The 22,288-nt window shown below is 37.8% G+C and overlaps 1 protein-coding gene and 1 long non-coding RNA gene across 7 annotated transcripts in view; one reads left to right on the forward strand and one right to left on the reverse strand.

Moving 5' to 3' along the window:
* LOC309510551 (uncharacterized protein) overlaps window positions 1-12,730 on the forward strand; it is a 36,191-nt gene extending 23,461 nt beyond the window's left edge. For 3 of the 6 annotated variants that reach the window (XM_082185381.1, XM_082185382.1, XM_082185384.1), the window contains 4 exons: window positions 2,749-2,914; window positions 2,987-3,098; window positions 8,998-9,099; window positions 12,142-12,730. In XM_082185381.1, coding sequence (XP_082041507.1) covers window positions 2,749-2,914; window positions 2,987-3,098; window positions 8,998-9,099; window positions 12,142-12,287 — 526 coding nt within the window. In that variant the 3' untranslated portion in view covers window positions 12,288-12,730. Of the gene's footprint in view, window positions 1-12; window positions 2,915-2,986; window positions 3,099-8,997; window positions 9,100-12,141 lie in introns of those variants that run through there. The other 3 variants (XM_082185383.1, XM_082185385.1, XM_082185386.1) reach the window with 3 other exon arrangements.
* The window catches only part of LOC309512654, a 72,037-nt gene that overhangs the window by 11,168 nt on the left and 38,581 nt on the right, over window positions 1-22,288 (reverse strand). The gene's annotated exons all lie outside the window — the stretch shown is intronic.

Below are 22,288 nucleotides of genomic sequence, written 5' to 3' on the forward strand. Positions count from 1 at the left end.
TGTGTTCTGCAGATTCCACACACTAAACCTGGCATGAACCCCATTGATCTGTAGAGCAACCTCCTGTACTCTAGAGGACGCTATTTGTGGAAACGACAGAAAGCATTTGGACACACTTAGAAGTGTTTCTGTAATATAACAAATATCAAATATCAAAAGTACACTTTCCTATAGCAAAACATTTCACAGAAACTTAGGTTTTAAATTAGTCAGAGCTTCCCCAACCAATAAGTATTCGAGTGTGCTATTAGTATACTTTTTTAAACTTAAAATAAGAGTATACTTTTAGTCTTTTTATGTACTTATCAGAGATGTACTTAACAAAATGTACTTAAGTATACTTATTTTGACTAGTCTAAGTATATTTGGCCTGTACTTGTACTTAATCTTTTGCTCAAGATATATTTAAGAAAAGCATATTTTTGAATCAAGTGAAAAAAAAAAAAAAAACTATACCAAAATGCATTTAAAATATATTTACTTCATAGTCATACTAAGTATACTACAAATCCATTAACATATTTACTGACATATCGCTTGAGACTTACTGATGTAATTATAATTCAACTTTATGTGGAGCACTTCTTTATTGCACAATGCACATTACTTAATATTAAGCCTAAAATGTGTTTTAATATCACTATTAGTAAGGATAGTGTGATCTCTGTATAATATCAGTCTTTAAATGAAAGATATTTAAAGTGTACCTGAAGTATACTTGCAATAGTTCCACTTAAGCACGATCAAATATACTTAAGTATATCTTTCGTTGAACTATTTCTGGATAACTAAAGTGCATTAAGCACAAAATGATATGTTCCAATTTAGCAGACTTTAAGTATATCAATTTAGTAAACTAAAAGTACAATTGCAGGGTATTTATATTAAGTAGATAAATATGTAAATATATTTGCACTATATTACTTAGCATAAAATAAATGTATTTCAAAATACATTTTAGGATATTTATTTTTCACTAGGGAAAATAGCGAAAGCAAAAGGATCAAGTCTCTTTATATACCTAAATCATTAGCATCAATCCACTGGTAGAGTATAAAAAAAAATACTAAAAGTACAAACCTATTATTTCAAGTTTAAAAATGACGAAACTTAGACTATTTTTCCTCAAGAAGTATTAAAATAGTACACTACTAGCACATTTATATTAGTATGCACACTATATGAAGTATAATAGCAAAATATCCTTGAAGGGTACTTTTTTTTTTTATTAGGGGTATATTTTGTAGTTATTGAATGAAACGACATATTTAAGTGCAGTGTACGTCTCCCAGTATTTGCCATGCCAGTGTAAAATAAAATTGAAATTAAGCAATGAAATACTGGCCACATGACCAGTTGCGATTACTGATGAAGTCTTAATAAGTTGATCATTGAGAACTCTGGCTGTTTATTTGTCTCAGCCTGAAACCAGGTACTAACCAGGATAACTTTAGAACAGCTTGTTTTGAGAGAGGATGAGCGCAGACATGTTTTAATGTGCAGGCAGATATATCAAGAGCCCAGTCAGTTTCCTACAGCAATGACACCCAAGCTGGGTTAGCCAGGGTTTGCCAGAACTTTCTCGGACCCGCTTCCGGCCCACCCCGGGCCCAGGAAAGAGGAGCAGCCAGACCCTGAGCAAGCAGTCTAACTGACTCATGACACATAGAGACAAGTTTCCATAGGTAGACGTCAGTTTACAGACTAGGTGCTGATACTGTAGTTACTCTGGTACATGTTCTGTGTATCTTCACTCTTGAAAATAAGGGTTCTTTATTGGCATCTATGGTTCCATGAAGAACCTTTAACAGCCATGGAATCCTTCCATTGCACAAAATACTCTTTATAGTGGAAAAAGATTCTTTAGATAATTAAAATGTTCTTTACTCGTAAGATTTTTTTTAAGAATGGTTCACTAAAAGATTGTTTGTGAGATTTGTTTGTGAGATTTAAAATGGTTATTTTATGGCATTGCTGCGAAAACCCCTTTTCAGAATCTTTATCTTTAAAGCCTTGTTCATGCTGTCAGTCCAAATCTGATTTTTGTGCATATCTGAATGGAATTATCATATTTTTAGCAAGTGTGAATGACAAAAAAAAATCAAATGAAATATGACAACTCTCGAAATAGTTTTAGCATCTTGATGAAAATGGAGATGTTCGTGTATTTGGTCTTGGTGGACTAGATCTGATATCCATGCTGCTACTCCAGAGCAAGTAAGGGGAGGTGGAGGGGTTCAGAGGAACTACAGCAAACACTGAACCTGAATATTTGAATGTTGAGCAAGTAATCTCATTGGCTGCAGGATCAGCAGAGGCCAATCAGCTTGTGCCATGCGGTAATGATGTGATCGCTTGCAGATTGCATGTAAAGGACCGATCAGACGGCGCCCTCTAGAGTTTCATGACTGAATTAGATTTATGTGGTTTGATATCCTATTCAAATCACATTTCTGTAAATCTATTTCAGCAGAAACGGCAGCACGGAGTAAAGCCGCACATGTCAGTCTCCTACATTTCTGCCTTTGCTTCATTAGGCCCAAATGATATATATATATATATATATATATATATATTTTTTTTTTTTACGCGTAACCTAGAATCCGTGCACAGTGCTTGTGGCGTGAGCAAATCAGATCTGAAATGTTGTGATACACAGTGTGGACAGTCAATAATTCAGATCGGATACGCAATTAATCAGATTTGGACTGACAGTGTGACAGTCTAAGAGTTGAATGTTGTATTCAGTGAGAGGATCCCAGAAATGGCGGATTACAGTTACTTGGCCCGTAGCTGCGGGGGCAGTCACACCCTCACCTATCCCAGCCGCCGCTACACCCGCATTCAGCACATCACACATCTGATCCAGAGTGACGAGGAGAGTCGGCCCATGTCCTCTGGACTACCCACACAGGTCTGAGACGTCACGCTCACACAATCATTCTGAACTGTGTGCATGTATGAACCGTGACCTCTGTTCCTTCAGGCTGAAGAAGCGAACATCATGGGTTTGAACGGACAGGTCTATAAGGGCCGAATGAACAGCAGAGCAGTGAGGCTCTCCGAGACAAGATTACCCACCATCTCTCCTCGAGAAGGCAAGATCACATGTCAAAATCACAGCAACATCTAGCCTTAACATACACTAGTGGCCAGAGGGGATATTTACACTATATTTGCTTTTAATGACCCTTCAAGTTCGATTAAAACATCAAAATATAAGGAATATGTTATATAGGGGTAAAGACAACACTACATTTGGTGAAGGTTTTGAACTGCCAAATTATTAGGCAAAAAGGCAAATTACATCTACAAAAATCTACAAACAAAAAGGGTAACACTTTGTTTTGTAAAGTTTAAAGTTTATTACTTAATACAAATCTACGTTTTCCTCGCATCTCATTCTTTCCCCATCGCCATGGCCATTTATGCCAGCTTTCTAGATCTGGAACTGACATGAGAACAGTTGAGCACATGAATGATTGATTCTTGTGTTGGAAACTGTTCATTGATGGTAGAAGCTTCTGTTGTGTTCGGGACAATGTGCAGACTCAATACGGGGGCCCTGATCATGCTGCACCTCACGACTTGTTACGTCACACATCTTAACATGAACCCATCTCTACGCTTGGCCCACTTTATTCTCGTCTTGCAATGGAAGACTGTCTAGAATGCGGGGGAGAGGAAGAGCACCCCGGGAACAGACAGAAATATACAGAAGATTGCGTATATCTTATACGCAATCATGTTTTAATATACAGAGCTGCAATGAGAAACCATTGGGAAGTGACAACAGACCTGGAGGAAAATTAGCCTCAGATCTTTGCTCTTCATTGTGTCACTGAATCAAGGAAAGATGGTTGAAAGTCATACGAAATACACCTGCTTGGCAGATGAGCCATGTCATGCTTGACCGAGCAAAAGTTTGGCAGCTTGTCCATGTCACGCAGTAAAGATGATTTATGAGAAGATGAGTCCAGTTTTTAAGGTCAGAAGTCTGTTTCCCAACAAAGCAGAAGTCTTTTTCTTGAAGATTCATAGAGGAATAATCATATATAAAGCCTGGTTCACACGGCAGGATAATTAGGCAGATTTTAGCCCCGATTCACCCCTTCCGACAATCTTAAGGATGCTCAGAGTATCGTAAAATAATCTGATCAGATATTCCTGCCGTGTGTGGTGTGTTAAGGCTGCTCTCGTCTGCTCGGAAGGACGTCGGGACCGCTCCGATCTCAAATCGGGGATATCCAACATGTTGGATTGTTTTGGCCCGATTTCTCCTCGTGTGTGTGGTGTCCCCCGGGGACAAACGAGCACGCAGCCTGTGGGCTGTGGCGTGTAGCCAATCAGAAAGCGAGGTGACGAGGCGGCGAGGAAGCACCGGGAAACAAAACAAAAGTATAGTCCATGCTCGCGTTGTCTCCACTTCTTTGACCGTCGCCTTTTCTTTTGATAACGTTTTTTTTTTTTTTTGGTTAAAAAAAACGGTTTCTGGTTTTTTTTTCGGTTTCGTTGTTTCTGATTCAATTACATGATTATCAGTGCTTGATTTGATAAGCATTTCATTTCCTCATAAAAGATTATTCTACCTCAAGGCCTGGTTTCACAAACAGGGCTTAGATTAATCCAGGATTAGGCCTTAGTTAAATTAGGACATTTAAATAGCTTTTATAAATGTGCCTTGGAAGAAAAAAAACATTACTGGTGTGCATCTTGAGACAAAACAATGGCACGGACATTTTAAAGGGTAACTCTCGCCAAAATGCAACCTAGGGTCTTTTTGTTAATCTACCCGAGGCGAACTTTCGTTTAAAAGCATAATTGGAATGATTTGACCGTAGTTTCGTTTTCGGTGACATTGCCTTGTGAATGGGAGTGCTTGGGGCAGGATATTTTTAAAACACTAAGAAGGCTCGACACAACATGAAACTTTGCTCAAAGTATCACCAGGGGCTCTACACATGAACTCCAGCATTGAGAACATTGTTTGTGTATGCAGAGTTTACTAAAAAGAAAGGTTTTGAACGACTCACTGTAGCTGTTGTTGTTTCTGTCCGCCGGCATTTTGACAGTCAAAAATAGTCGATCTCCAAATGTGAATGAACTGACTCTGAATTTTAGTATTGCTTCTTATATGAGGATCCTATTTCAAATACAAGGTCAATATTGATTTTTCACTAACGACAAAACAACAAATTATCTGTGAATTTGTATGGAACTAAGCTTTAGGAGGAGCTTTCCATCTTTACTCTCCTCCCTGTTAAGTTGCATTCAGAGATCGACTATTTTTGACTGTCAAAATGCCGGCGGACGGAAACAACAACAGCTACAGTGAGTTGTTCAAAATCGTTCTTTTTAGTAAACTCTGTGTACACAAACAATGAAACAATGTTCTCAATGCTCGAGTTCATGTGTAGAGCCCCTGGTGATACTTCGAGCAAAGTTTCATTTGTGCAAGTTGCTTTCAGTTAAAACAGCTCAAACATTCAGTTTAGACTGGGACTAGACTTAAAGGGTTAGTTCACCCAAAAATGAAAGTTCTGTCATTAATTACTCACCCTTGTGTTGTTCCAAACGCGTAAGATTTTCGTTTATCTTCAGAACACAAATGATAAAATTGGAGAGATTTCTGTTCCTCCATTGACAGCTACGCAACTACAACTTTGACACTTCAAAAAGTTAAACCATAACTAATCCATATGAATTGAGCGGCTTAGTCCAAATTTTCTGAAGAGACTCGATCGCTTTATATGATGAACAGATTTAATTTAGACTTTTATTCACATTTAAACATACATCAGCGAACCGATGTGCTGCGTAACACAAGAATGAACGTCATTGATTTCTATAAGAAAATAAAAAAACAGACCACTCTGAAACGCCCTGTGAAATCTGAGCTTGCAAAGTCCGTGCTTGAAATCCGTTCTGCACATCCGTTCAGTCGTTAAGTGTCCCCGGCATTAGGAAAATCATCCATGATTTTTTGATCGATTTTGGAATTGCTCCATTCGTTGGCATGAGAACATTTTCCCAAAAATATGATTAAATGGTGGATAACATCATATCTATAAGAAAAATACAAAAAAACAGACCACTCTGAAACACCCTGTGAAATCCGTACTCGGAAAGTCCTAGCTTGAAATCCGTTCTGCACGATCTTCTTGTTCGTTAACATTGTCAGGGTCTGAATCGGGTTTGAAATGGTTTGAAATTGATGCCATCGTTAATATTTGCATCTGAGTAGAGCTTGCGGTTATGGAGGGGCGGGACAATTCCTGAACACACGCTAAGCTATGCGAATCACAACACGCACTGTTCCAGCTAACCAATCGCAGCACATTTCGCATGTAGGAAGGAGGGACTTCAACGAAAAGGACACGTTCAACCAGACTGGGTAGAGAGGAGCTGCAATAATGTAAAATATGTGAAAAATAATGTGTTTTTGAACAATCAAGCATGAAAACATATTCTAGTACACCCCAAAAACAAAATCAAGACTTCGTAAAAGGATATAATAGGCAGGGCCGGCGCTCCGCACACGCACATCACGCACTGCGCGTAGGGCACCAAGTGCTTGGGGGGGCACCAAAAAATCTGGGTCGTGAAAAATCATCACAATAGGCTACTAGTATAAATAACAAATAAAATATGTCTAAAGCATGTTAATATACAAAAGCAATACAAAAGTAATATAGGCCTAGACCAAATTAGTCGAGAAAAAGGTGAATCTCCTGTGCCAGTCACCCTCTGGTGCCCCCCTTCCCCACCTCCCAGTGGTCTGTTCGATTATGCCTCAATCAATGTCAAATTTGGCAGACACCGACCTCAGACATGGCTTCGAAAAGGCACCAAGAGTCGGGGGCGCGAAAAAGAAAAAAGAAGAGACAGCGGGATGATGCTCGCGCGTCGCTTGCCGGTAAGACAATGTTTTAAATAAAAATGTTAGTTTTGTAGCCCTTGCGTGTATGCATGTCGCGGCGTCGCTAGTAGTGCAAAAGATCCGGGGCTTTATGTTGAGTCTTTTATTTTAACGGGGGTCCAGGGGGTTTCTCCCCCGGGAAATTTTGAAACTTGGGCTGTTAAAGATGCAGTTAGTTTGTTTGAGAAGGAAAGGAAGGCCAATCGTTGGGGTCCTCATCGTCATATTTGAATGACAAATAAAGCAAATTTTCCCCCTAGGTAGGCTATTACGTTACAGATGTGTGCATAGGCTATTAGTGCAAAACGTTCCCTATTGTAATTTCTTCGCTTCAATACAATGTCTATCTGCCTCTTGGTAAGGTGAACTTTAGAACTTTAGCTCAAACTCATCAAAACGTACCTGCGTTCATCAGTGGGGCAGGAACGTTTAAGTGGCCTGGCTTTCATCAGCATCAATGGGGACGTGGCTCAGAAACTGTCATATGATGACCTGATAGATGATTTTGCAGCTAGGAAATGTAGGCGTGTGCCTCTGTAGGGCCTCTGACAACTGATGGTAGTGAAAATGTTTAATATAGTTCTATAGAATAGCAGAATGTCTCTTTATAGAGATGTAGTCCCTCTGTTGAGTAAATTCTACTGTGCAGTTATGTATGGTTATTTGCAGTTTAAAATGTGCACTTTAAAATTCATGCTTATACTGTTATTTGCACTTTAAACTTTTTTTGCACTTTTAACTTTCTGTGTTTACATTGTTCAGTTCCAAATCTGTGTTTTTAGTAATTGTGGTGGTATTTGGTATTTATAATTTTAACCTTTATATTATTTATTTCTTTTCATGTTTGGTGCCATTGTTAATGTAAAATTATTTATTTGCAGCAGTTATTTTGGAAGTAAAGAGAACCTAACTAAGAAATTCTGAATGGTTGTTATTTCTTTGGTGGGTGGTTGGTGGGGGGTTGGAGGGGCACCGCCAAGCATTTGTGCTTAGGGCACCCAAATGGCTAGCGCCGGCCCTGATAATAGGACCCCTTTAAACACACGCACAGCAGTGAAGAACGAAGATGTTTAAGTTGGCTGTAAATGAACACTGCACAAGCTATTTTAGTTACAGGGCTAACGGTGTTGAAGGGCTGGTAACACTGAGGTGCTGTTCTTGACCTTTGAACTTTAAATACCCTGTCTCTGCCCAAGTTGAGGCTCACAAGGTTATGTCCTGTGCTGTGTGTATATCTTATCCATGCCTGAACTAACGGAGACGTCAAATTAGTCAATGGTAAACAAAGTCAGACTGTTTTTTTCTGGGCGGCTCCCGAGTCCCAGCAGCAGCATGTGTGAAATGATCAGTGGTGTTTGTCAAGGCAAGTATCAAACCTCATTGGTTTTCACACGTCAAGTGAACATGCTTGAGCTTCCGTTTAGCACATCTGATGTGGGAGTTGATGAGCAACTTGTGAATAAAAGCGATTTAAAGCGATAGTCTCTTCAGAAAATTTGGACTAAACCGCTCAATTCATTTGGATTAGTTTTACGATCTCTTTATGAACTTTTTGAAGCATCAAAGTGTTAGTTGCATAGCTGTCAATGGAGGAGAAAGCTCTCAGACTTCATCAAAAAGCTCTTAATTTGTAATTAGAAGATGAATGAAAGTCTTACGGGTTTGGAACGACATGATGGTGAGTAAATGATGGCAGAATTTTTATTTTTGGGTGAACTAACCCCTTTAAGCCTTGCCTGTGAAACCGGGCACAAGTCTTTTATTTTTTTCTGAATGGATGCAAGTTTGGAATGTGATTCATCTGGAACCTGCTGGGTTTGTTCAAGAGAAAAAAAAATATTAAAATCAATTTTAATTTAGAAATTTGAAACATGATCATCATAAAAGAGGTGTATCTTAGTCATTGCATGTATGAATTGCATTTGTAATGTATTTCTGGATGAATTAATAGATCTATTAATAGATTAATAGATTTCGAAACACCGCTGACTGACTTCAGGAACAAAGCTGACTGATAAAGGTCAGTGTTTCTGTCACTGCCCTCATGCCTGACATGTGGATCGTTGATGGTGTTTCAGGAAACTGGAAGAGCAAAGACAAGGAGAGCCGCTCGCAGTCCCAGAGGTCCAGTGTAGTGGATACTGGCCGTGGAAGTGCCAAGACTCAGCGCAGCCACTCAGGTGTGTTATGAGGAGCCGGCTTTAAAGGGGTCCTGTTGTGCTTTTCCACTTTTTCAACTTTAGTTAGTGTGTAATGTTGCTATTTGAGCATAAAAAAGATCTACAAGGTGACAAAACTCAAAGTCCACTCCAAAAGGGTGATATTTTATTTAACAGAATCCACTTTTATAATAATCTACGCCCACGGAATACGCAAAAAAAGTTGGCGAGGCCTGGCTAAGCTGTGCTAGAGAAGATGAAGAGTCACTGTTTTTTCCACCCTGGTAAAAGTTTGTCTTAAGACTGACAAACTTAGGGCCCTTTCACACCTACCTTGTTTGGTCCGGACTTTCGGACTTTTCAGTTTGGTCCGAATCAAAATTACAGGTGTGAAACCTCCCCCGGACCAAACAGACGAAATTTGGTCCGACGAAAAGAGGTAGTCTCGGTCCGGATCAAACTGAACAAAGATTTGGTTCGTTTCTAGTGTGAAAGCATTTTCTGTGTGGTTCGGACTTTTCGGACCATTTACAGGAAGTTCCGGTGGTTCCCGCGTAGTCTAAACAACTGAAGAAGAATATTTATGTGCAGATCTGTCAGTCCTGCGTTTCTTCCACACACACACACACACACACACACACACACACACACACACACACACATTTGTCTTGCCGGCGATGATAAAATGTTTGCACAATGAGGACGTTCATTTGGCGAATTTGAACTAGCCTCGAGTATAGTTGGTGCTGCAGGTCGTAATGCCGTAATAATAACAGTATAGTGGCAACGATATGCGTCTGTTCATTCATCCTTGTCAAAGTTACCTGCCGAATTGACAACACGCTGACGTCAGACACACGTCCGTTTACAAACCAATCAATGTTAAGATGCAGCCCATATAGATGATGACGACAGGACTCAAGTACGTCATGAAAAGTTATTTAGTGCGCTCGCATAATTGCAATGTGAAACCAAACCAAAACTAACCAAATGTATACAATGTATCAAAACATGAACTCTGGTTCGGACCTTGGTGCGGACTTTCAGGTGTGAAAGGGCCCTTAGAGAGGTTAAAATGTATTTTTAACACTGTTCCTGAACATTATAACCTCAACGTTTGTCTGTGCGCTGAACGTTTTACGGAGAAAAGCTTCCAGTAGAGAGTACAATGCAGGCTATACGCACAAAAGCTTCTCCTGAAAGAAGTAGCCGTTCCCATTTTGTCGGGACAATCTGTTGTTTATGGATCACAACTTGTATTATTATTTGTAGTTGTGTTTTCTATTAACAGTTCCAATTATACGTTTTATGTAGTTGCTATAATAGCTATGATGTAAACGAAGGGCAAAGCTTTGCCTCTGCTAGCCTGTTAACTAACATCAATACATTTTAACAACAACTGTCTCAATTTTATTTCTTATAACAATTTTATTTCTAAACGCTCGAATCATGACAGAAAACAAAATTTTTCAGGCTGGATCAAGCTAATGTACATGCACAGTGGAAGCTGTGTCTGATGTTTCAATGTCTGATTGTTTCTATTGGAACCGGAGCTTCTAACAGCAGCTGCAGGGACACGATAACTTTACCAATCTCCGATTGGCTCTTATTTAGAAGGCGGGACTTATTCGCCATATTGAGCATTGCACTTTCTCCCATTCAAAACAATACGAGTGACGCATCTTGTGTTATTCTAGTTTTATTCAATATCTTTGCTAACATTACAGTATTGATGTAGTGTTTACTTTAGCTTTTGTAAGCTCTTGCTTTTGTAAGATTGTTCACCACCCCTTAAGCAGGGGACACACTTAACAACTGTAAGGCCGATTATGAATGTAATTTGATACTTACGACTGATAATGCCCAAACGCGACGAGTCAGAGACAAATAGTTGCGTTCACAGTCGGTGTTCAGAATCTGCTCCAGTCGTTGGAAACAGTCTGTAAGTGTGTTCAGTTCAGTCTTAGAATGTTTCAGCTAGTCTTTAGTGTCCCCGGCATTAGGAAAATTATCCATGATTTTCTGATCGATTACTGTCTGTATTACTATAGTTTTCCAACAAATATGATTAAATGGTGGATAACATCATATCTATAAGAAAAATACAAAAAAAACATACCACTCTGAAACGCCCTGTGATATCCGTACTCGGAAAGTCCTTGCTTGAAATCCGTTCTGCACGATCCTCTTGTTCGTTAACATTGTCAGGGTCTGAATCGGGCTTGAAATGGTTTGAAATTGACGCCATTGTTAATATTTACATCTGAATAGAGCTCGCGGTTATGGCGGGGCGTGACATTTCCCGAACACACGCTAAGCTATGCCAATCACAACACACTGTTCCAGTTAACCAATCACATCACATTTCAGAAAGAGGGACTTCAACGAAAACGACACGTTAAACCAGACTGGGGAGTGAGGTGCTGTAATAATGTAAAATATGTGAAAAATAATGCATTTTTTGAACAATCAAGCATGAAAACATATTCTAGAAATGATCAGTGGTGTTTGTTAAGGCAAGTATCACTGTCACTGTTTTTTTTATTTTTAAAGTTAGAGAGAATTAAACTTCACTGTGTGACTCGACCCACACTGTTAATGATTATTCCCTTGCGAAAAAAAAAAAAGTACAATTCAGCATACTTTTAAAAAGAGTATTTATTATGGAAATAATATATATAATAGTAATAATATGATAGTGTGAACTGAATGTGAATGTGATTTGGGACACTTAACTGCATGTCTATTCCAATATAAAAATGGATTACAGTTTACATATATTACATGCAATTATCTAAACTTTAGTTGACTTAAGTACGTCTTTATATGTCATTTAAAAATTACATCTACTGTCTTTGAAATATGGTTAAAGTTACTGCTGAATGAACTGACAAGCATTTATGGTCAACTAAACTAACATGTGCTTTAATGTAATTTCTAATATAAACATTATAGTGTCATGGTGGTGACTTTACTGCACAAAAGTACATTTAATTTATTTATTTATATTTATAAGCAGTTGAGTGATCTTTAACCTTTCACCTCTGCCCTCCACTACCACAGCTTCCAGTATTTCAGTGAGGGATCAGCCCCTGTCCTCCATGGACTGCCTGTCGCAGGACGTCCCGCTCCAGTCCTCATTCCATGACACCACAGAGCGCAACAAAGACCTCAACCAATCAGAAGATGAACCGGTGACATCACTGTAGAGCTCCTCCAATAGGAGCCGCTCCATTGTTTGAATGAAATGTTTACAGCAGGGCGAGACACAAGCTCTGTTCGTGTACAGAGTGTTCATCTGTAACGTCAATCTAAATAAGATTTAATAAACCTTTTTATGCATACGCGTCAAGTTATATCAAATACATAATATGTGATTAGTAACTCGCTTTTCCATTCTTAACCATCTCGCAGTGTTGATCTGAATCAGACCCAGTGCTTTCAGTCAGTTCAAACCAGTTTGAAGTATCTGGAATAGATTGATGTCTGTTTCAGCACTGATCTACCTCTTGAAACGTAATAAACCAGCGCTTCTGTAAGTCAGTTTAAGTGGCTTATGGTGATAAGCTGTCCCACTGTTGTACCAGTGTTGAAAGCATGTTTCTATATGCAGTGAATTATTGCACACGTGTATATATATAAAAAAAGCTATTCATTAAACATTCATCAGAAACATAATTGAGGTCTTGTGTTGAATTACAATGCAGTTGTTTTAAGTTTTGTTTGGAACTAATCATTTGATGACCTTGAGGTAAAAGCAGAGCCATAGAGAGAAAGTACACAGTGTCACAATACATTTGTCAGGTGCAATCACACACCCAGAAACACACACGTGCATTATATATATATATATATAAAAACATTACAGCAGGACGGGAAAAATATTGAATAACGGCGCATCAAAAATGGGCATAGCGTAGGCCAGTCAACAACAGGAAAATACTCAGCATAAAACCCTCAACAATGTCGACTGCACATGTAACAGTCCCTGCAACACCAGCTCAACCGAACAGTGCCAAAGCACCATACTGTAGAAAACAGCAGCGCGTTAAGTCAATGATTACAATGAAATTCATTACATATGTAAAAGAAAACACACCAAGCATACAACGCAACATATCTGCATCAAATAACACCTGATAAAATTAAAACAATGTGGGATTTGCAACCAACATAGAATGCAGTGCAGTTAGAGAATCAAATCCACAAAATGTGAAATCCTCCTCTGCCATCGCACATCGCAGCGTAAACAATATAAAGTGCCGTGATAAATACTGTCATTATGTATGCCACAAAAAAACCCACACTAAAATTCAAACTATTTTAAAACTATAAGATGGCACACAGGCCCTCTCTCTCTCGCACGCACACACACACACAAAGCCAGTTTTTTTCATTGATCTGTAAATTACTTAATCGGCTACAATTAACAAAATCAATCACACATATATGCTATATAAAAACTCCCCTACCTGTACTGTTGATCAACATCTTCTCTTAAAGTTGAAAAATGTTAAAACTTCAAGAAGAACTAACGATGTTAGCCGGGCTAATACATGGATAAATGAAACCTCCTCCCCAACACTTCGAGGTTTGAACATAGTGCATCATGTCCATCTATTCCTGCTCAGGCCAGAGCGCAAATCCATGAAGCTGGAAAGGAGCGGTAGTCCCATGGAATTTCGAACTAACGTTAGCTAACTTCCAGCTTGAGGGCCGAGAACCGGCTTATGTTGTTTACAGACCACGCAGCCTCTGTGTAGCTAGCTAAACGTAGAGTTCAATACACTCAAAAAAATAACTCTTTGAATGAACATAAAAAAATCATGGAAATGATTTCCACATGATTAACTTGCTTTATTTCAGCATTATGCAATTCTGTTATTCCAATTTAATGTACTTACGTTGGGTCAACTTAATTTATTAAGGTTGATTCAACTTATTTACTATGGTTGGACACAGCTTAATTTAATAGTGTCAACCCAACTAATTTACTTAATTTGCATCCAACTTATGTGTTTGTTATTTTCATTCATCCATTAATATTTCATTTATTTTAGTGACACATAATTAAATTGATAGACTATAGCTAGCTATTTGTTAGCAGTAGCACATATTAGCATCTTAAATGCTAAGATTTACATGTTCCTTCAACCAAAGCAGTTAAAAGTAACTAAATCAGTCCACAGCCAAACAAAATGCTCCACACTTCTCCACAAGGATAACCCACTGTAATTTAAATGGTTCTAATCATTCCAATGTAATTGAACATTAAACACAATTACACACTATCAAGTCTTCCCCTTTTCTCATTTTCTCAAAAAAACATAAAATAACACTTAATTTGAACATTTATTCTCTCTTAATTCAACCATATGCAAAGCATGCTGGGAACTAACAAGCACTGCCCAGTTTCAGTTAATGCAACACAAACGGATTAAGTAAACTTAAATTTTACATATTAAGCAGATTGAACACAATCAAATTAAGTTAGGGCAAAATGCCAGTTGGCGTCGCACTATACTGCCACCCGCTGGATGTAAGAATTATTTACTTAACATAAATGGTTTGTGTTTTGACGAAACGTTAGGATTTTGTACTGTTAAGTTGAGACATAATTATGTGGACCTTAATAGAAAAAAAACATTTCAAGTCAACAAACACAATTATTATAAGTAAACTAAATATAAATATATCATGTAAAGTGCACAACCTTCCTAGTTCATTTTTTTGAGTGTATAAGACTGACATTGGTCAGTAGCCAATCTACGTGTTCGGGGCGTGGTTTTGCGAAGGGTCAATTGGACGCCCAATATGGCAACACTGCACAGGATAATCAATTGTAGAAAAATGCAGTAACTTAGCTAGCTAAACATTTAACCCTTTCGCACGTACGATCACACCGGTGTGATCAGTCTAGGCTGGTCCCTGGAGCGTACGATCACACCGGTGTGATCAGTCTAGGCTGGTCCCTGGAGCGTACGATCACACCGGTGTGATCAGTCTAGGCTGGTCCCTGGAGCGTACGATCACACCGGTGTGATCAGTCTAGGCTGGTCCCTGGAGCGTACGATCACACTTGTGTGATTAGAACGGTCAATGCATGACGAAGACCTGAAGACCTGGCTGCGCTCTTCAATGTCACAAACCCGACTCAACAGTGTGGCTGTTTGTCATGTTCACAGAGAGAGAATTTATAACTTGGACAAGAAGAAACTGTGTCAAGAATTTGTTCAAGTTACTGATCGGCGCATGCATGTTTTTGGGTCATTTTAGAATCAGTAATAGTTTATTTTGTTTAAGTTACTTTTTTTGGACAATGTACATTGTTTCTTTCTGTATCTAAACTGCATTGCATGTTTTATTTTGTGCAAATAAACCTTTAACATTTCTTGGTTCGCTTGATTTTTCAGAACATTTTAACCAAATGCTTTCAAAAAGTGGTGGGGACAAAATCAGCCATTTCAAAAAGTGGTGGGGACATGTCCCCAGCGTCCCCAGTGTAAATGACACCTATGAATATTGGCCAAATAATACACAGATGTTTCAGAGACATTTTCATTCAATAGGCCTACTTTATGTACTGCTTCATACAGCGTCTGTTTGAACAAGAATAAAGTTCAACATAATTGCTACTATTAATGAAGTGGAGTCTATACGTTTTTTAATCAGTTTTAATTTGATAAACATGACACAATATAACATACGACATGAAAAGAGTGTTTACTGTTATAAAAAACTGATTTGTGAGCTTTAAGAGTAACTAAAGGTGTTCGAATAAACACGAAACACACGTGATCGTTGTTAATTTTTTTAATCAATTTTAATATCTTTGTTACTGTGAAGATGTTTCAGTCAAAAGGAATCGATAAAACAAAACTCTATAATAATTATGTGGCCAAGACACAAACTGAAGAGAGTTTGAGGAGAGAAGACTGAATACATTTACAGTCCTGAGAGAACATGGAGAACATAAGAACAGCTTTGGCCGTGTTTGATGAAGCACGTTTACTGGGTGAACACACTGACATGATTATCATATCAGATGACAGAGAATTTCAAGTGCACAAGATCATCATGTGTGGCTGCAGCTCCTACTCTAGGTGAGAAGAAGCATTTGAACTGCAATTGTGCGCAAATTACCAAGAAATGATTATAATTATAAATAATTTCCACTGCCAACATTATACTGTTGAAACTGCCTAAGTCCAAATATATAAATGCATGAAAATGAATGAGTGTATTGCCAGAAAAATGAATGTAACTATAATATCTAGGAAAAACCATTCTTGAAATTTGATTCTAGAAGTGGCTATGAATGAAGTTTTACCCAGCATTTCAAATTTAATATAGGAAACTAACGTTAATCTGTTTCTCTAAGTAAATTTGGCTGAAATTAAAATGTAAATAACGAAAAGTTATTTTATTTATGCTCATTATTAATGTCTGTATTTCATTGTCAAATTTGTTCACAGGGCTCTTTTCTCCAACAACTGGAGCAGCCCAGCACAACATGTGTGTGAAATTCAAGGAATATCCAGAGACATCATGCCTCTTATTATCCAGTATGCGTACACAAGATCTGTGCTCATTACTCAGGAGAATGTGCTGGAGCTCTTGGTGGCGGCTAGTGTTGTCACGGTACCAAAATTTCAGTATTCGGTACCGATACCAGTGAAAATCCACGGTTCTCGGTACCAATTTCGGTACCAAAGCTTAATTTAGATTAAATGTACATAATTATATTAAAGTGTATATCACAAAGATGGAAACTGTAGTATTAAAAACACTTTACAATAAGATTCCATTTGTTAGATAACATTAGATAAAATGACCTAACAAAAAAAACAATAGTTATATACTGTCGCAATTATTCTCCTTTAGGGGTTAATTTAAATTTTTAAAATCAAAAGTTAACATTATTTCTGTTAACATTATTTAATGCACAATGAATGAAGTGAACAAACATGACCAATCAAGTGTTTTGTATTAAATAACATTCACAAACATTAATTAATGTTATAAAAATATATTGTTCACTCAATGTGTTATGTTAGGTAACGCATTAAGTGATGTTAATGAATGGTATCTTATTGTAGCATTACCAAACTATACAGGAGATAAAATATGTTTTATTTGACTTGACTATACTTTTATTTAATCCAAAACTGTATTCATATTTAACTTTAAAAGGGCTTTTTAAACCTGCTAAGAGTTATCCAGCCAAGAATAAGACTAGAACTGCTTTTCTGACGGACTGATATTAATGACGGCTTTTTATTTCTCATCTCCATAAATATATCTAGTAGTAAAGCTAATGCAAGGGCTAGAAATCAATTAATAGGCCTATGTCACACTTCCTCGTCGTCATGGAGAGCGCAGTTCGCACAAGCGTTTGTACTCCCGTGGCGTCTGTCGTTGCTATGCATCCATGAACGCACATGGAAAAGCGAGCGCGCCGCTTCTATTATGAGCGCGCTTGCCGCGCGCCATTTTAAATAACGTATCTGCACGCGCAAAAACATCAGCACCACATCAGCAGCAGCACCGCCGATCGCCATTAGCGATTTTATGAAGAGGACACAACTGCACGCGCATCAAGTACCGGGTTTGAGAAAACCTGGTACCGTGACGTTTAAAAAAAAAGCCGAGAACCGGCTTATGTTGTTTACAGACCACGCAGCCTCTGTGTAGCTAGCTAAACGTAGAGTTCAATACACTCAAAAAAATAACTCTTTGAATGAACATAAAAAAATCATGGAAATGATTTCCACATGATTAACTTGCTTTATTTCAGCATTATGCAATTCTGTTATTCCAATTTAATGTACTTACGTTGGGTCAACTTAATTTATTAAGGTTGATTCAACTTATTTACTATGGTTGGACACAGCTTAATTTAATAGTGTCAACCCAACTAATTTACTTAATTTGCATCCAACTTATGTGTTTGTTATTTTCATTCATCCATTAATATTTCATTTATTTTAGTGACACATAATTAAATTGATAGACTATAGCTAGCTATTTGTTAGCAGTAGCACATATTAGCATCTTAAATGCTAAGATTTACATGTTCCTTCAACCAAAGCAGTTAAAAGTAACTAAATCAGTCCACAGCCAAACAAAATGCTCCACACTTCTCCACAAGGATAACCCACTGTAATTTAAATGGTTCTAATCATTCCAATGTAATTGAACATTAAACACAATTACACACTATCAAGTCTTCCCCTTTTCTCATTTTCTCAAAAAAACATAAAATAACACTTAATTTGAACATTTATTCTCTCTTAATTCAACCATATGCAAAGCATGCTGGGAACTAACAAGCACTGCCCAGTTTCAGTTAATGCAACACAAATCATTCATGTAATCCAACACAAACGGATTAAGTAAACTTAAATTTTACATATTAAGCAGATTGAACACAATCAAATTAAGTTAGGGCAAAATGGCAGTTGGCGTCGCACTATACTGCCACCCGCTGGATGTAAGAATTATTTACTTAACATAAATGGTTTGTGTTTAGACGACACGTTAGGATTTTGTACTGTTAAGTTGAGACATAATTATGTGGACCTTAATAGAAAAAAAAACATTTCAAGTCAACAAACACAATTATTATAAGTAAACTAAATATAAATATATCATGTAAAGTGCACAACCTTCCTAGTTCATTTTTTTGAGTGTATAAGACTGACATTGGTCAGTAGCCAATCTACGTGTTCGGGGCGTGGTTTTGCGAAGGGTCAATTGGACGCCCAATATGGCAACACTGCACAGGATAATCAATTGTAGAAAAATGCAGTAACTTAGCTAGCTAAACATTTAACCCTTTCGCACGTACGATCACACCGGTGTGATCAGTCTAGGCTGGTCCCTGGAGCGTACGATCACACCGGTGTGATCAGTCTAGGCTGGTCCCTGGAGCGTACGATCACACTTGTGTGATTAGAACGGTCAATGCATGACGAAGACCTGAAGACCTGGCTGCGCTCTTCAATGTCACAAACCCGACTCAACAGTGTGGCTGTTTGTCATGTTCACAGAGAGAGAATTTATAACTTGGACAAGAAGAAACTGTGTCAAGAATTTGTTCAAGTTACTGATCGGCGCATGCATGTTTTTGGGTCATTTTAGAATCAGTAATAGTTTATTTTGTTTAAGTTACTTTTTTTGGACAATGTACATTGTTTCTTTCTGTATCTAAACTGCATTGCATGTTTTATTTTGTGCAAATAAACCTTTAACATTTCTTGGTTCGCTTGATTTTTCAGAACATTTTAACCAAATGCTTTCAAAAAGTGGTGGGGACAAAATCAGCCATTTCAAAAAGTGGTGGGGACATGTCCCCAGCGTCCCCAGTGTAAATGACACCTATGAATATTGGCCAAATAATACACAGATGTTTCAGAGACATTTTCATTCAATAGGCCTACTTTATGTACTGCTTCATACAGCGTCTGTTTGAACAAGAATAAAGTTCAACATAATTGCTACTATTAATGAAGTGGAGTCTATACGTTTTTTAATCAGTTTTAATTTGATAAACATGACACAATATAACATACGACATGAAAAGAGTGTTTACTGTTATAAAAAACTGATTTGTGAGCTTTAAGAGTAACTAAAGGTGTTCGAATAAACACGAAACACACGTGATCGTTGTTAATTTTTTTAATCAATTTTAATATCTTTGTTACTGTGAAGATGTTTCAGTCAAAAGGAATCGATAAAACAAAACTCTATAATAATTATGTGGCCAAGACACAAACTGAAGAGAGTTTGAGGAGAGAAGACTGAATACATTTACAGTCCTGAGAGAACATGGAGAACATAAGAACAGCTTTGGCCGTGTTTGATGAAGCACGTTTACTGGGTGAACACACTGACATGATTATCATATCAGATGACAGAGAATTTCAAGTGCACAAGATCATCATGTGTGGCTGCAGCTCCTACTCTAGGTGAGAAGAAGCATTTGAACTGCAATTGTGCGCAAATTACCAAGAAATGATTATAATTATAAATAATTTCCACTGCCAACATTATACTGTTGAAACTGCCTAAGTCCAAATATATAAATGCATGAAAATGAATGAGTGTATTGCCAGAAAAATGAATGTAACTATAATATCTAGGAAAAACCATTCTTGAAATTTGATTCTAGAAGTGGCTATGAATGAAGTTTTACCCAGCATTTCAAATTTAATATAGGAAACTAACGTTAATCTGTTTCTCTAAGTAAATTTGGCTGAAATTAAAATGTAAATAACGAAAAGTTATTTTATTTATGCTCATTATTAATGTCTGTATTTCATTGTCAAATTTGTTCACAGGGCTCTTTTCTCCAACAACTGGAGCAGCCCAGCACAACATGTGTGTGAAATTCAAGGAATATCCAGAGACATCATGCCTCTTATTATCCAGTATGCGTACACAAGATCTGTGCTCATTACTCAGGAGAATGTGCTGGAGCTCTTGGTGGCGGCTAGTGTTGTCACGGTACCAAAATTTCAGTATTCGGTACCGATACCAGTGAAAATCCACGGTTCTCGGTACCAATTTCGGTACCAAAGCTTAATTTAGATTAAATGTACATAATTATATTAAAGTGTATATCACAAAGATGGAAACTGTAGTATTAAAAACACTTTACAATAAGATTCCATTTGTTAGATAACATTAGATAAAATGACCTAACAAAAAAAACAATAGTTATATACTGTCGCAATTATTCTCCTTTAGGGGTTAATTTAAAAATACATTTTTAAAATCAAAAGTTAACATTATTTCTGTTAACATTATTTAATGCACAATGAATGAAGTGAACAAACATGACCAATCAAGTGTTTTGTATTAAATAACATTCACAAACATTAATTAATGTTATAAAAATATATTGTTCACTCAATGTGTTATGTTAGATAACGCATTAAGTGATGTTAATGAATGGTATCTTATTGTAGCATTACCAAACTATACAGGAGATAAAATATGTTTTATTTGACTTGACTATACTTTTATTTAATCCAAAACTGTATTCATATTTAACTTTAAAAGGGCTTTTTAAACCTGCTAAGAGTTATCCAGCCAAGAATAAGACTAGAACTGCTTTTCTGACGGACTGATATTAATGACGGCTTTTTATTTCTCATCTCCATAAATATATCTAGTAGTAAAGCTAATGCAAGGGCTAGAAATCAATTAATAGGCCTATGTCACACTTCCTCGTCGTCATGGAGAGCGCAGTTCGCACAAGCGTTTGTACTCCCGTGGCGTCTGTCGTTGCTATGCATCCATGAACGCACATGGAAAAGCGAGCGCGCCGCTTCTATTATGAGCGCGCTTGCCGCGCGCCATTTTAAATAACGAATCTGCACGCGCAAAAACATCAGCACCACATCAGCAGCAGCACCGCCGATCGCCATTAGCGATTTTATGAAGAGGACACAACTGCACGCGCATCAAGTACCGGGTTTGAGAAAACCTGGTACCGTGACGTTTAAAAAAAAATTAGTACCGAAGTACCGGGTCTTTTGACAACACTAGTGGCGGCTGACATGACTTTAATCTCAGATCTTGTAGACGCCTGCTGTCAGTTCCTGGAGACACACTTATGCCCAGAGAACTGCATCTACAAGTTTACAGAGGACTTTTACTTCTGCTCAAAGCTCCGAGGTAAAGCACAGCACTTTATCCTGCAGCACTTTGAGGAGGTTCTGGACGAATCTGAGGAGTTCCTGGAGCTCTCCCTGGAGCAGCTGGAGATCATTGAGGATGAGCTGAATGTCAGACAGGAGGAGGTGGTGTTTGAAGCCGTCCTCCACTGGATTAATCATGCACCAGAAAACAGGAGGCAACACATTGCCGTGCTTCTGCCAAAAGTAAAACAGAGATTTTTGTCTCGTTTTTCATTACAAATATCTTAAAGGGATAGTTCACTTTGAAATTAATTTTTGATATGTTTTAGCTTACCTCAAGGGCATCCAAGATGTAGGTGTCTTTGTTTCCGCAGTAGTTTCAATTTTTATATTTTTAGGTCAAACCGTTCTTGTCTGTCAGTCATATAATGCAGGTCTATGGTCACTGTCTCAAAACACAAGCACAGAGTCCAAATTAAAACAATTCCCCATCATAAGTACACATTGATGGCCTAAGACACGAAACGAGCGGTTTGAGTGAGAAAACGAACAGTATTTATATC

Source organism: Leuciscus leuciscus (genome assembly GCF_965113295.1).
Source record: "Leuciscus leuciscus genome assembly, chromosome: 1".
NCBI lineage: Eukaryota > Metazoa > Chordata > Actinopteri > Cypriniformes > Leuciscidae > Leuciscus > Leuciscus leuciscus.